The following is a 13,911-nucleotide window of genomic DNA, read 5'->3' on the forward strand; positions in this document are numbered from 1 at the left end:
TTAATCAGGTTTTACATCACACCGACACAGTATAGGTCATATGGCGACGTTCTAGCTTTACTGATAAAGAAAGACCTCAGATGCCCTTCCGTGCATTATTTCAGCCATGAACGAGTAGAACCACCGACGATCCGAAAGCTAGCTTGAAAGCTTCCTCACGTGAAAGAATCAAAAGTCCCTGTTGGTTCGAATCCCGACAGGGACTTTTGATTCTTTCACGTGAGGAAGCTTTCAAGCTAGCTTTCGGATCGTCGGTGGTTCTACTCGTCCATGGCTGAAATTATGCACGGAAGGGACAAGCTCATCAGATCATTCAAACAAATGCATTATTATTTTTATCAATCTTTGTTACTATATGAGAAATTTTCCCATCTTATTTTGTTCGAGCATATAGCTTCTCGTTATGTCTTTGAAGACATTTCAAACTGAATTGTTGACATTCTTTTAGCCTGCTCACATATTTTAGAAAAGAGATACTGTTCGTTAATGGAAGTTTATAACAGAAAATATCGGGTTCTGAAGAATAAGGTATGCTTATTTAATTATTTTATCTTTAACAAGAGTATAGATTATATAAAAGTTATGCTTTTACAACACCATTTTAAGTACATATTATAAACTAATTATACGGAGATAAAGCGCTTCAATTTACCAACAAGAGGGCCATGATGGCCCTGAAATAGCTCACCTGTATAAAGGCCCCTGGGCCAAGGCCAATTTTAAACCCAGGGGCTTTTATTTGAACAAATAAATTAGAAGATGTTTCAGGATACATATCTAAGCTCCAGCTCTTTGGGTTTTTTATAAAAATATTTTTCAAGTTTTTACTAAATACATATAGAAAAAAAACTATGACCCCCCCCCCTCGGAGGGGCCAATCGTGACCCCAGGGCTTTTTTTGTAACAAACTTGGTAGACAGTCACTAGAAGATATACCATGCTTAGTATTTAAACTCTAGCTCTTTGGGTTTTTATAAGAAGATTTTTTTAAGTTTTTACTATACACATATAAGGAAAATCAATGACCCCTGGGGCGGGGCAAAACCGAAGGGCCCTTATTTGAAAAAAAAAACTTGGTAGACACCCATTAGAAGATGTTTCATGCTAAATATATCTTAGCTCTACCTCTTTGGGTTTTTAAAAGAAGTTTTTTAAGATTTTACTGTATAAATAAAGGGAAAAACACTGACCCCTTGGGGCGGGGCCAATTATTACCCCAGGACTTTTATTTGAACAAACTTGGTAGACATCCATTAAAAGATGTTTCATGCATAATATCAAAGCTCTAGCTATTTTAGTTTTTCAAAAAAAAAGAATTTTTTAAGTTTTTACTATATACAAATAAGGAAAATCAATGACCCCCTGGGGCGGGGCCAAATTTTACCCCTGGGCTTTAATTTGATCAAACTTGGTAGACACCCACTACAGGATGTTTCATGCTTAATATCTAAGCTCTAGCTATTTTGGGTTTTATTAAAAGAAGATTTTTTAGCTTTTACTTTATACAAATATTAATAAGGAAATTCAATGACCCCCGGGGCAGTGACAATTTTGACCCAAGGGCATTTATTTGAACAAACTTGGTAGACACTGACTAGATGATGTTTCATGCCAAATATTTAAGCTCTAGCTCTTTCGGTTTTCTAAAAGAAGATATTTTAAGTTTTTTCTTTCGGTTGCCATGGCAACCAGAGTTCTGCTTGGAATTAAATTCTTTGAACAATTTTTAAAGTTGACTACCAAAGGAACATTCCTGTGAAGTTTGGATGAAATTGGCTAAGCGGTTTATGAGGAGATGTCGTTTAAAGTAAAAGTTTACGGACGGACGAGACGAAAAGCGATCACAAAAGCTCACCATGTGACAGATGAGCTAATAAACCAACCCGCCATATTTTGTTTTATTTTTTTTGTACAATAAAGAATATTCAATAACTTGTATAGCAAAGGAAAATCCTTTTTTATGTAAATTAACTAAACATTTACTATATGAACAAAACACTAATGTTGTAGCCTGAAAGAAGACTTTTAAATGTCCTTTCACTGGACATGAAAAACAAATCCAACAAAATACGATTCAATAAGGCGCCAGGGCATCTCAAAATACAAACGTCATGCAAATTCAGCTTTATCTTTTATATTCTTGTATGCTGTCATAAACATTGATTTAAATGCATAACTAGGAGTATTTGTAACTTAACATATGGATAGATGTCATTTGTTCTGAATATGTTTTTGTCATAGCTATATTTCTTGATTGTATTTATAAAATAGAGAAAAAAGAATCCCTATAGAACCAAAGATTTTTTCCTAAATTTTACCATTTTTTTTATATGTTAATTCTGAATACTGAATAAAGGGGTGCTAAGGTGCAATGGCATTGCACTTACCACTTCCGTCCAAAAACAGGTTAATCAAACTGATGTTTTAGCAAAAGTTTATCGTTTGGATATTCTTAAAGGATTGGTTTTTTTGGGTTTTTTTGTTGATGTTGTTTTTTTGTTTGCTATTTTTTTCTTCTAAAGGCGCTTTTGAATCCCTACCAGAGACCTTTTTAAACATAGAACTTAGTTTTACAAGTATGCATTTGAGCTAGATTGTGAAGAAAGCTTGTAGCCTGAATGAACTATTCTAGAATCAGCTTCCTGGAAGAAACCAGTACTGGTTTTATATGAGGAAATAAAGTGCTCAAGCCAACGATCCCTTGATTGAGAAACAGGCAGATACCTCAACTACTTGACCATCCTTCCCCTTCTAAATGCCACTTGATGCATCATTTCTATCTGAGCTCAACATCCCATTTACTTTTAATAAGCTTGGGCATGAATTTATAAAGTCAATCTGAATTATTGCTTGTATATATAGATGACCCTAAATATCAACACACACTTTGCCTCTTCTTCCTGACTGATGAGCATTTAGTTTTTTTCCTTATGATTTAAACTTTGATTGCTTGTATTTCAAAGTCAATAAACGGGGTATAAGAAACTTCATCAACTGTTAGGTGCACAAAAGATATTGACATCCCCTTTACTTTTCATTAACGGACTCATTAAAATCGGGTGTGCGTTTTTCGACCACTTTTTCTTCTTCTTTGCTCTCTAATGAGACCTTAACGCAATGTAAAAATGTTTTTTGGTAGGAGGTATATATGTTTTAACAAGACTTAAATATCTCAGACTGAAAATTAGAATGTTAAAGAACAACTTTGTACTTTTTTTAGAACTATCCTTTACATTTTATTTAATACTGACAGGCACTATCCTTTACACTTTTAAGAACTATCCTAAAAAAAAATATTTAAAATGGCAAAACTATCCTTTACAATTAATTTATTATAGCCAATGAGATTCACAGATTTCAGTTTTTAATTCAAAATGGCCAATGAAATTTCTTTCTATATTCAGTTCTTCCCTGTATAATTTACATGAGGTCAAATTGATTTTTAGATGGCATTCGACCAAAGAACATGAACTGTGTTGCAGAGAAGAATCCCGAAATAAAGTTAGCAACTTTTAGGTAACTACAAGTAAACTGATTTTTTTTTAATTTTTGCCAACATAACTAGTGTATACTTTGTGTTGTGTATATCAGACATTGAAACTAATAATACAGATATTTTCACTTTTGGATATATTCTATTCAAATTTACGTAGAAGCAAAATATTCCTCTAAAATTATTGATCAGCCAAGGGAGATGTGTCGTACCTACATACATACATACGAACTAACCCCATCACAGTAAGCTCACACTTTTAACTGGGCGCATATAAGTAAAATGATCAATTTTGATTCTTTTTTCCCCAGAGTTTGTTCGCTGTTGATGACGTCTTTTATGAATCATTCCAATAAATAACATCACAAAATGTTACTAAAATTACATTTGAAATTGCGCATCATACATCATTCCAATTTTGATAACTTTTGTGTTTGGCTGATTCTCGTGCATCAACAAACTTTTAATGTATTATGTATTTCTTTAATAAATTACACTTGCGGGAATTCAAAACCTTGGAGCCTTGGAGCCTGATATAATTTAATTAATCAATATTTCTAACACGAATGTTACAATTATCTTCTCTGCAAAATGAAATATATAGATAAATTCTTGGGACATAAATTTGTAGAAAGTCAAAACAATTTCAATGAGTCCATCCTTTAGAATTTGTTAAATAAAACCCTGGTTTATAGGACTACTCTTAATTGTATATTTACATTTAATTCAAAAGTACATTTAAAGTGTGTGGCATGTTTACCATTCATTCTAAAAAAGACTCTAGTCCAACACTTCATCATTTTTGCACTATGCAAACACTTTTGCTGTTTTGAAACAATAGGTTTCACATATGAGTGTTTTAACAAGAGCATAAATGTATGACGCCTTGTTTCAAATTTTCAGTCCGCCTATCGTTGAAACGAGTTAAATTTACCAAAAACATGTAATATATGTTAATGGTGGTAGGCATAGATGATGTCATTCCTAGAACATATTACGAGGTCACTTAGGTATAGCCTATTCCCTCTTATTCATTATTTGTCTTAGGTGTTACGGCTGTAAGCGGCAGCTTGCCATGACGTTCTACGTCAACAAACAAGCTCAATCAAACGGCCTTAAAGGTTTACTCTTTCATCTTCTCTACTTAAGGACACGTTTACTCTTTCGACGTTTCTACTTAAGGACACAAACAGTCCAGCATATCATTTTGTAGCCATACTGATGTGAAACTATCACTTTTCCACAAACACAAATTTATGCACAGACTGTTATAATGCGTTTTACTTTGTAGTCGCTTAATTTACCGTTTGATGCATTATCAGTTCACATGATTACATTCATCTATGGTAATGAAGAACTCGCAGACAAATCTGCCTGCAAAGTTAACCATGCAGAACAAATATCACAATGTCATAACTTATTAGGTATCATTTGAAAGGTACATACTGACTAAGAAACAAAATGACCTATAATCATTGACTGTAAACAGATCGATTAAATCAATAACATCTTTGGATAATATTTTGATTACATCGTCTCTACCAAGGCTAATAGTATTGTGTACTGTAACACATGAAATAACAGGTTACAGGAGTTGAATTAAATGCAAAATTTAGTTCTTCTTTGTCACCATTGATAAATGCGTTTAAGCTTTGGAGGATTTTTTCTTTGTAAATTTTTGTGCATTTATCTTTTTCAATATTTATACTTTGCTTGGAAATCTGGAACTAATCTTAATTCTCAAAGCAAAAAGAATCTACTTTTATATAAAATATATACTTTTACATTTCGATTTTAACATGAAACTGTAAGGGATTTTCTACTTAGAACACCCTTTTGGTAAACATTATTGTATATAAAAGAGATTCCAGTGAAGTATTAAGTCAAAGATTTTCAATACATTTAGATATATATTTTTATATACTTACTTACTTACTGGCGTTCGCTCTACACGATCACGCCAGTATCCGCGATGAAGGTTGTGGTCCGCCGGAGACGTTGAGGACCTGCGGCGGACCACAACCTTCATCGCGGATACTGGCGTGATCGTGTAGAGCGAACGCCAGTAAAGTAAGTAAGTATATAAAATATATATCTAAATGTATTGAAAATCTTTGACTTAATACTTCACTGGAATCTCTTTTATATACAATAATGTTCACCAAAAGGGTGTTCTAAGTAGAAAATCCCTTACAGTTTCATGTTAAAATCGAAATGTAAAAGTTAATAACCTAAAATTAAATGATAAAAAATTATAAACTAAATAATAATAAAATGACAGATGTGTATTTTTAACTTTCGATTTTTTATTAAGTTGCAAGGTGCGCAAAGAATATTATTAAGGAAATACCCCGGTATCATATAACTGAATTAATGAACTATTCTATACATTTGTTGATGTTAGTATCATGTTTCTCGTTTGATTCTGTCATCATCTGAAAACAATATTATGTTGGTAATAAATATTGATCTGAAGTTTTTTTTATTTTGAACTTTTGAGAAGTTCAGTTTAAGTATTTTCGTTTTGTCACAAAAGTATAAAAAAACGATTCAAATTTCATCATTTTAGATTTTGTGAAATGAAATGTCGACCTCTATTTAACCTTTTCACACAATGATTATTGAATATTCATAAAAGGTTTGCTGCCCATTATTGGGTTATAACAATAGAAGATGATGAATATTGGATTCTGATGAATACGATATGTATACATGTATTCGGTTTGTAACAAAAGGACACATAATCAAATAGTACGGAAATACATTTTAATCCCGATTAACAAATGATATGCCATTGACAGGTACACTTCAATTTACCAAAAAACTGACCCGAAACATTCTAGTTTGTTTGTTGCACATGACAGAGGAATCAATTATATATCAATCGTCATCCGAAACCATTGAAACTACAAAACATGACAATGGTGTAGTCGCCTGAAAGATGAATTCTGAATGTCCTCTTTCTGAACTCGTAAATATTTTCCTTTTCATCAGATACCATTCAATGAGGCCCCAGGGGTGTTTCAACATGCAAACGTCTTTCAAATTAAGTTTCATGTCTTATAGTTGTATATTCTGTCATAAATATAGATTATTATTAATAACTAGAAATAATCGTGAGTGAAAATAGGAGTACATGTCATATGTGCTGGTCAAGTTTTAGTTTTGTTTGGCATTTTTGTCTTTTTGTTTTGTTTTTCAGGGAGAAATTGGCATAGCTTTACTTGTTGTAATTTCATAAAAAATTAACTTATCTTGTACCACTTTCATTCCAATAGGACTGATCTTAACAATGTTAAAACTTATAAACTGGTCTATAAATATGTCTGTAATGCAAACATTGATATTAAAACTGGGAAAGTATAAGTGACTTGGGAGAATCTTAGTTGCTTGTCTTGTCACAAGATATGTTCAAATAAATAATAAAATATCATCAATATAGACTTATGAATGTGTTGTGCCATCGCCTTTGATCCCCTGCTGAGACATTTGAACAAGGTAATTGATGAATTACTGCATGTCAATTAGGGAAACATTCTGCTTACTTTTAATTTAATTTAAATTGATATCATCAATCTGAATTATTTCTGATGTAAATTGGTAACTCTAAAGAAATCAACATTTTCCCTCTACTTTGCCTGACTGGTGAAAATTCATTAATTTTATCTCGTTAAAGTTTAAAGTATGATTGCTTCTACTTTCAAGTCAGTTAAAAGCGTATAAGAATCTCCATAAAAGTCAGAACTGATTAATACAAGTTAATAGTTATTCTATTTTTCTACGCTGACCGACATACCAAATTTTAAAATTTCAAACAAATAACCAAAACATGGCACAGTGACACATTCAGAAATCTTTTCTTTGTTAAAACCAAAATGATTTTTACAGCGATTTTAACATTTATGAAAACCAAATGCCATTATCTTATTTATTCTCTAAGGTAAGCTTAGACCGTTCCAAGGCGGCGCCCCTCTGTGTTCCTCAGATGTATGTCTTTGTTGTTTCATACTGTTTTGATGACACTTTTGTTTGTGTCCCTCGTTGTTATCTCGTCTACGGTAAGTATCTTCCTTTACGCCCCTATTTTTATTTCTTTAATATACCCCCCCTCCCCGAATCTCCTATTCCCTTCGCCCTGTGCCCTTTGACTGTGTATTATTAAATCATTTATTTGTTTTCTTTGAATTCCTTATCAGTTACAAATTGTATCATTTAGGTGATTGGCCTGTCCTGTTTTTCTTTTGGGTCCTCCTGGGCTCATTGCCACTGGTTCTTGTTGCTGGGTCGTGTGGAAATTGCCTTCATTGATCTTGTTTATCTTATTTTGTGATTAAGTATTTAACTTTAATTAGCCTAACGACCTTTCATATTTGAAGTGAGGCTACTACCAGTAACGACTTGACAGTTTGGGCACTCATGTATTAATAAGATGGAAGAATTGCAAATGTCCTCTTCTTGAACTCGCAAATTCGCTACAGTCTCTATTCTTAATATCCCAAGGGGGTATTTACACGCAAATATCTAATAAACTGAGATGCTTTTTATATCTTATATGAGTGGATTTCGCTCGTGATATATTTATTTATGGAAGAACAACTTGAAAATGTGTATAATTGGATACAGAAATGCTTGTTAACAGGTCAAAGCATGTTTCTGTCACTTCTTAATTGCACACAGTTTCTTCCATCTAAATTAACTGAAGAGAAGATGACATTATGTTTCCAGGAAACCGTAGAGTAACTAAAGAATCTACATTAATGTCCCACGGCTTTGGTGGGAATCAAACGTCTCGAAAATGCTACTGACTCAAAATGAAAGAATTTGGAATTCAAGAAAATATTTCATCTACACTGGTTTCATTAAAGAAAAATATTTTATTGTTTAAGTTGAATAGTATTGAACTACCTTTTACAGCCAAAACACACATACTGCTTTAAATTTTTCAGCTATAAAAATATTATATTACAAAATCAAGTCTTTAAAGTTAGAAGGTTGATCAATTTACAAAATATAAAAAAAATAATTCCAAAATACATTGTATAACATGTGCGTGAATTCAATTCTCTTCCTTGATTATGTTTCTTCCTAGACACACATCAGTCTAACACTTCATTGTTTTTGCTGTCTGAAGCTATTCACAATGTGTTAGGTTTTGCCATTTCGTGTTTCGCAATAGTGCATGTATGCACGAAATCTAATAATATCAGTACAGCGTCACTCTGCGTAAATAACGGATGACATTTTTATCTAATTCATAATGAAATGTCACTTTAAATTATTTGAAGGATTGTGAAAATAGTCTTATGTCACTTTAACTTATTTGGAGTATTGTGAAAATATTACAATGGATATATCAGTAAATAATATGATAAACATCACGCCAATGTCATATAAACATACAATACCAATCATTTTGAGCAAAAACAGCATAAAGCATTTCTGAGGCATAATTAATGGACCTTTAAGTTAACAAAATAATATTGTCTGTAAAAGCTGTGAATAAAAGAGATCTCCCAGCTGAACATAATATAACTACATTTCATATGTATTTTACTTCCTTAAAAGAGATTATTCATATATTTAAGAGAGGCTAAATAGCACACATTAATATTTGTAGATTAGCAAAGATTAAAATTGTCTGAAGTATGAACAAGAATTGGTAAAGGAAACAAGTTGTTACTCATACATAAATTTTTATTGTTCAAACAGCCAAAAATAAGATAAAGAGCCAAAATAAAGACATAATGTTTGTTAAGTGAATATTTGACAAATGTATTTGCATCACATTTTGGCTTGGAGAAAAAATAGTAAGTAGATATGGTTATATTCATCAACAATACAATTATCAATAATGCAGGAAATAGCGACAAATTGCATTTATTTGAAACATTTTTTGTTCAAATTCTGGGCAAAGTATGTTGCAAAGAATAGAGCTTCTTCACCAAACTTTGATGAGATATATTTCTAGTGTTTTGGCAATCTTGCAACATAACAATCTTAATAAAGTTTATTTTTGAAAATTTCTAAATGAAAACTGTTTTTATACCCTTAGCCTGGTGGTGGTAACTCACTGTACCCATGTATCAAGCTTGTACTAAGATCCGCTCGCAAATTGTTTGCTACTCAGCCAGTAAATTTTTTTGAAATTCTCCTTTAACATGCTTAATGATTCTGTGCAATTAAGATAATTAAAGTGGTAGTAAGTGTTGAAACTAACACAGACAATAGAAATGAAAATAAAATTCTTATATGAATAATATTAAATTTGTTTTTCAATTCTATAATCAAAACAATCGAGAATCATTCTTGATTTTCTTAACTCAAGAATAATTGAATTTTTAAATAAAATATTTGATGTAAAATCAACAAAATATCTAATCATTATTAAATTCATTGATTCTTAGACTAACAGACTGATTTTCAGAAACATTAACTAAATGAAAAACAAACATGGCATTTAATAACCGTTCCAATATCTAGAAGAAGTTCTAATATATCTAGCATGGCATGGTTTTGAAGCTCTAAATATCAAGAAATATCAATTAGCATCATATAAATAATGTATAATTATCTTTGCGTGCTTCTCTAACAATATATGGGTTCATGTGTACTCAATGGGTTGTGTATAATACTGTCTAAAAGTTATTATTTTTTCCAATATTTTTTGTTTTTAGGCTAAAAATATTCTAATTAATGGAATCACACTCAAGTTTGATTCCTGGAACAGACCATTAATTATGTGAAAAACGACCACTTCATATGAGTCGAACAAGAAACAAATTATCTTCTAAATGCAAAATTGAAAATCCAGATTGCATTATATTTTTATAACAACAGAAAAGCAAATACATAGACCACTTTCACACTTTCATTGATTTCATATATCTTTGAATCAAATATAACTTTTTCACAATACTCTGTATGAAAACTAGTTTCTAACAATTTTGTCCATAGTCTTCATCTTTTAGACTTTTGCAACTGAATAGGGCTTGCTTAAAATAACAAGTTTTCAAAAGATATGCCGTTTTCTTGTTTTCTATGGCAATTTACTCATTTCTGATTGTCATTACCCATTGAACTTGAATTTAATAGAATAAAATAAATTGTGTGAATTCATCAATGATCAGTAAGGTCTTAAAAGGCGTTTGCAATAAACAATTAAACATAATCTGTTAACTATTATTTTCAAGCAATCTATGGACTATTTAAACGTTTTTCCGAAACAGTATTTATAAAACATATAATAAAGATTAAACTCTATTCTTTATTATATGTTTTACAAATACTGTGTTGGAAAAACTTTTAAATAGTTCATAGATTGCTTGTTTTTTTTTATTATTTCCTCACTAAGTGTATATAACATATTTTGGCTATTAAAAAATATCAAAACAATTATCTAACGATTATGTGTTAATGTTAACATATCTTCAGTCAAACCATTCTGAAGCTCACAACTCGAGTTTGATTTTGTATTCTATATTTCAAGTGTTTAGTAATAAGAACTATATTGTCACTAGCTTTCCTAAGTTCTTTAAATTGGCACACTGCTGGGATATACACTCTGTTTGCCTTTTACTTTAGTAAAATGTCCCAAGTCAGTTACTAATGACAATAAATGATATGGACATTGATGTATTAGCGAGAGGAGAGAAAATTAAAATGTCCGCTAGCTGAACTTGGAAAATTGATATAAATACATGTCCCATGTGGAAGGGTTGTTACATGCAAATTTCCAACAAATCATGTCATTCTTCTTGGGCAATTAAAAGAGTGTGTGTCTAATTCTGTCATAAAACAAAAGGCAGGGAAAAAACAGTATTGTTGGATGGGTTTTTTACCACAGAATTACTTGTATACATGTATTCTCACAACAAAATTAAAGTAATTATCTCCAGCCTCATTTTAAGGTGTTAGAGATATCATTTTATGCCAGAAAATCACTTTTTCTACACAGTTTCTATGGAATAGATAAATACAGAATCCCTAATGAAAGCCCAACACTTCAATAGCAATTTTAATATCCTTTTAAGGCAAAAAAGTCTGAATGTTGCTCTTCCTGGTTGATCCTTTTTTTTATATTTAATCCTCATGAAATCCACCATATAATTTATACAATACTACATGTATGTTTTTTAACCAAATGGCTAAATAATTCTTGTATCATTTAAATCAAAAAGAGTATTTAATATACTTAATCGAGATGTCTAATATATCATTGCAAAGAAACACAAAAACAATAGCTTTGTAAATGAGAATGATTTTCAAAAAGGAGCCTTTTTGAGTTTGTTGTTTTATATTTTTGTATCATATTTTCAATTTCAATATTTTGAAATATTATTCCTTTTTAATCAATTCATTCAAATGATAGTATTTTAAGTGACACATTTACTAAGTGAAAACTTTAATAACCTCCATACCTCCAGGAACGTTTATTTTCCTGGTGTTTCTTTTTGTTTATCATATTGATAGAGTATTTTAGTTCAATGTCAATTTTGCTTTTTAATTTATCTACTTCTGTTTGAGACAAGTGTATCACTCAATTAAAGATTTGTTATTCTATTCAAACAAAGGGCATCCTTTTATTTGTATTTTCTTTTCACTTTATTTTTCTTTTTACTTATTTTCTGGCCATGTGTTATTATTAATCCAATACAAAATTTTAGTTTTTTTATCAAATCCATGTTCTCCATAATACTTCTACATCAGATAAAAATGTTTATCTCCCTCTGCACTTACAATACTGTCTTGAATTTGACCAATGAACTGTAAGTCCCAATACAAATCTGGAACAGTCCATGGAAACATTGCAGCATTTTTGAAATACAAAAAAATCAACAGTTTAGAGCCTGGTCATACTGCCTGTGGTATTATGACAACCCAACCCTACTAAAGGGTTCATAAATCAGAGTTTATACAATCATAAACACTGATCAAGTTGCAATAATTATAGAGTATGTATTGTTGTATTGTCATATCACATACTAGTTGGGGTTTTTTGGGGGGTTTTTTGTTGTTTTTTTTCTTTGTTGTGATTGTATTTTTTTCCAATCACATTACCATTGAGAAAAATAAATTGAAGACAGGTGTAAATATTTTATCAGAAGAATTTAATGAAATATAGGAAAACCATCATACATCATCTCCAGACAGATGCAATTATTGCATTATTTCAGGAGATATTTATAGGGCTCTAATCTCAAATATCATCTACAAAAATGTGCAAAATTGCTTCAAAAATAAATTGTGGCAAGGTATTAATATGACAATGCTTGCCATATTATTTTATAATGATACCATCCCTGTGTGAAAAATGGTTGTAAAATATTCTGATTTCCTCAATTGAATTTATCAAAACATACCAGAAAATCTGAAAAGCTATTTTAATCACTCTTTCTCTATTCTCTAAAGGTGTAAATATGACTTCTTTCCTCCATTTTCCAGTCTTTTTATCCAGACTCAAATGTATTTCGTAAAATAACCTGGTAATGTATTTTATTTGATTTAAAGGTTAACTGATATATTTGGTACACTTCACAAAACTTATAAGTACTCCACAGGGTATTACATATGTCAGAATAAAATCAACATATAACACTTTTTACAGTAAAAACTTAATCATAAGGTTATGCATCAAGATTGTTCAGGACGAAGACAGATTGACACAATGCAAATTTTCAATATTGACTGAAGTATAGTTTTTGGAAAATGCAATTTTTTTGCAGGTTGAACTCTTTTGAGTTCTCATATGTTGTGTTAAGAATGTGATTATGTGTGATATATACTCTACAAAATATAGTTAACACTATAGTCAATTTATTAAACTATTATTCTATTTGGAATGCCTGAGAAAGTATCATAGTATTTTTCACATTTTTTTCACTCATCAAACAGAATTTTCAGATACTGTCTTTTTTTTGATACTAAACAAGGAACTATGGTGACAATATTAGGACTTGCTTTAACCTTATTTCATATAGATGAAAATTAAGACTTACTTTTAACCAATTTCATATAAATGTAACTACAGTGACAATACTAGGGCTTACTTTTACCTAATTCATATAAATCATATAAATATAACTAAGGGGTCAATATTAGGACTTACTTTATCTAATTTTGTATAAATGTAACTTCAGGGCTTACTCTTACCTAATTTGATAAAAATGTAACTACTGGGACAACATTAGGACTTACTTTTATCTAATATTATATAAATGAAACTACAGGGACAATATTAGGACTTACCTTTATCTAATTTTGGTGGCGGCCTGTATTTCACTCCAGTTTGACTCCAGAATACTGGTATTGATCCTCGTACCTGAACGAAAGACACACGGTGATGACTGAATTCTATAATCTGAAATATTGAAACATTTATATAGTTCGGATACTAAATTCTTTTTATTTGTATACATAAT

At 30.9% G+C, this 13,911-nt stretch overlaps 1 protein-coding gene across 1 annotated transcript in view; it reads right to left on the minus strand.

Annotated features, from left to right (window-relative positions):
• The window catches only part of LOC132744664 (phosphatidylinositide phosphatase SAC2-like), a 92,924-nt gene that overhangs the window by 12,676 nt on the left and 66,337 nt on the right, over window positions 1-13,911 (minus strand). Inside the window, exon 9 of the mRNA XM_060733425.1 lies at window positions 13,739-13,850. Coding sequence (XP_060589408.1) covers window positions 13,739-13,850 — 112 coding nt within the window. The remainder of the gene's footprint in view (window positions 1-13,738; window positions 13,851-13,911) is intronic.

This window comes from Ruditapes philippinarum, unplaced genomic scaffold, assembly GCF_026571515.1.
Source record: "Ruditapes philippinarum isolate M1 unplaced genomic scaffold, ASM2657151v2 ctg551_1_1_1_1, whole genome shotgun sequence".
Classification (NCBI taxonomy): Eukaryota; Metazoa; Mollusca; class Bivalvia; order Venerida; family Veneridae; genus Ruditapes; species Ruditapes philippinarum.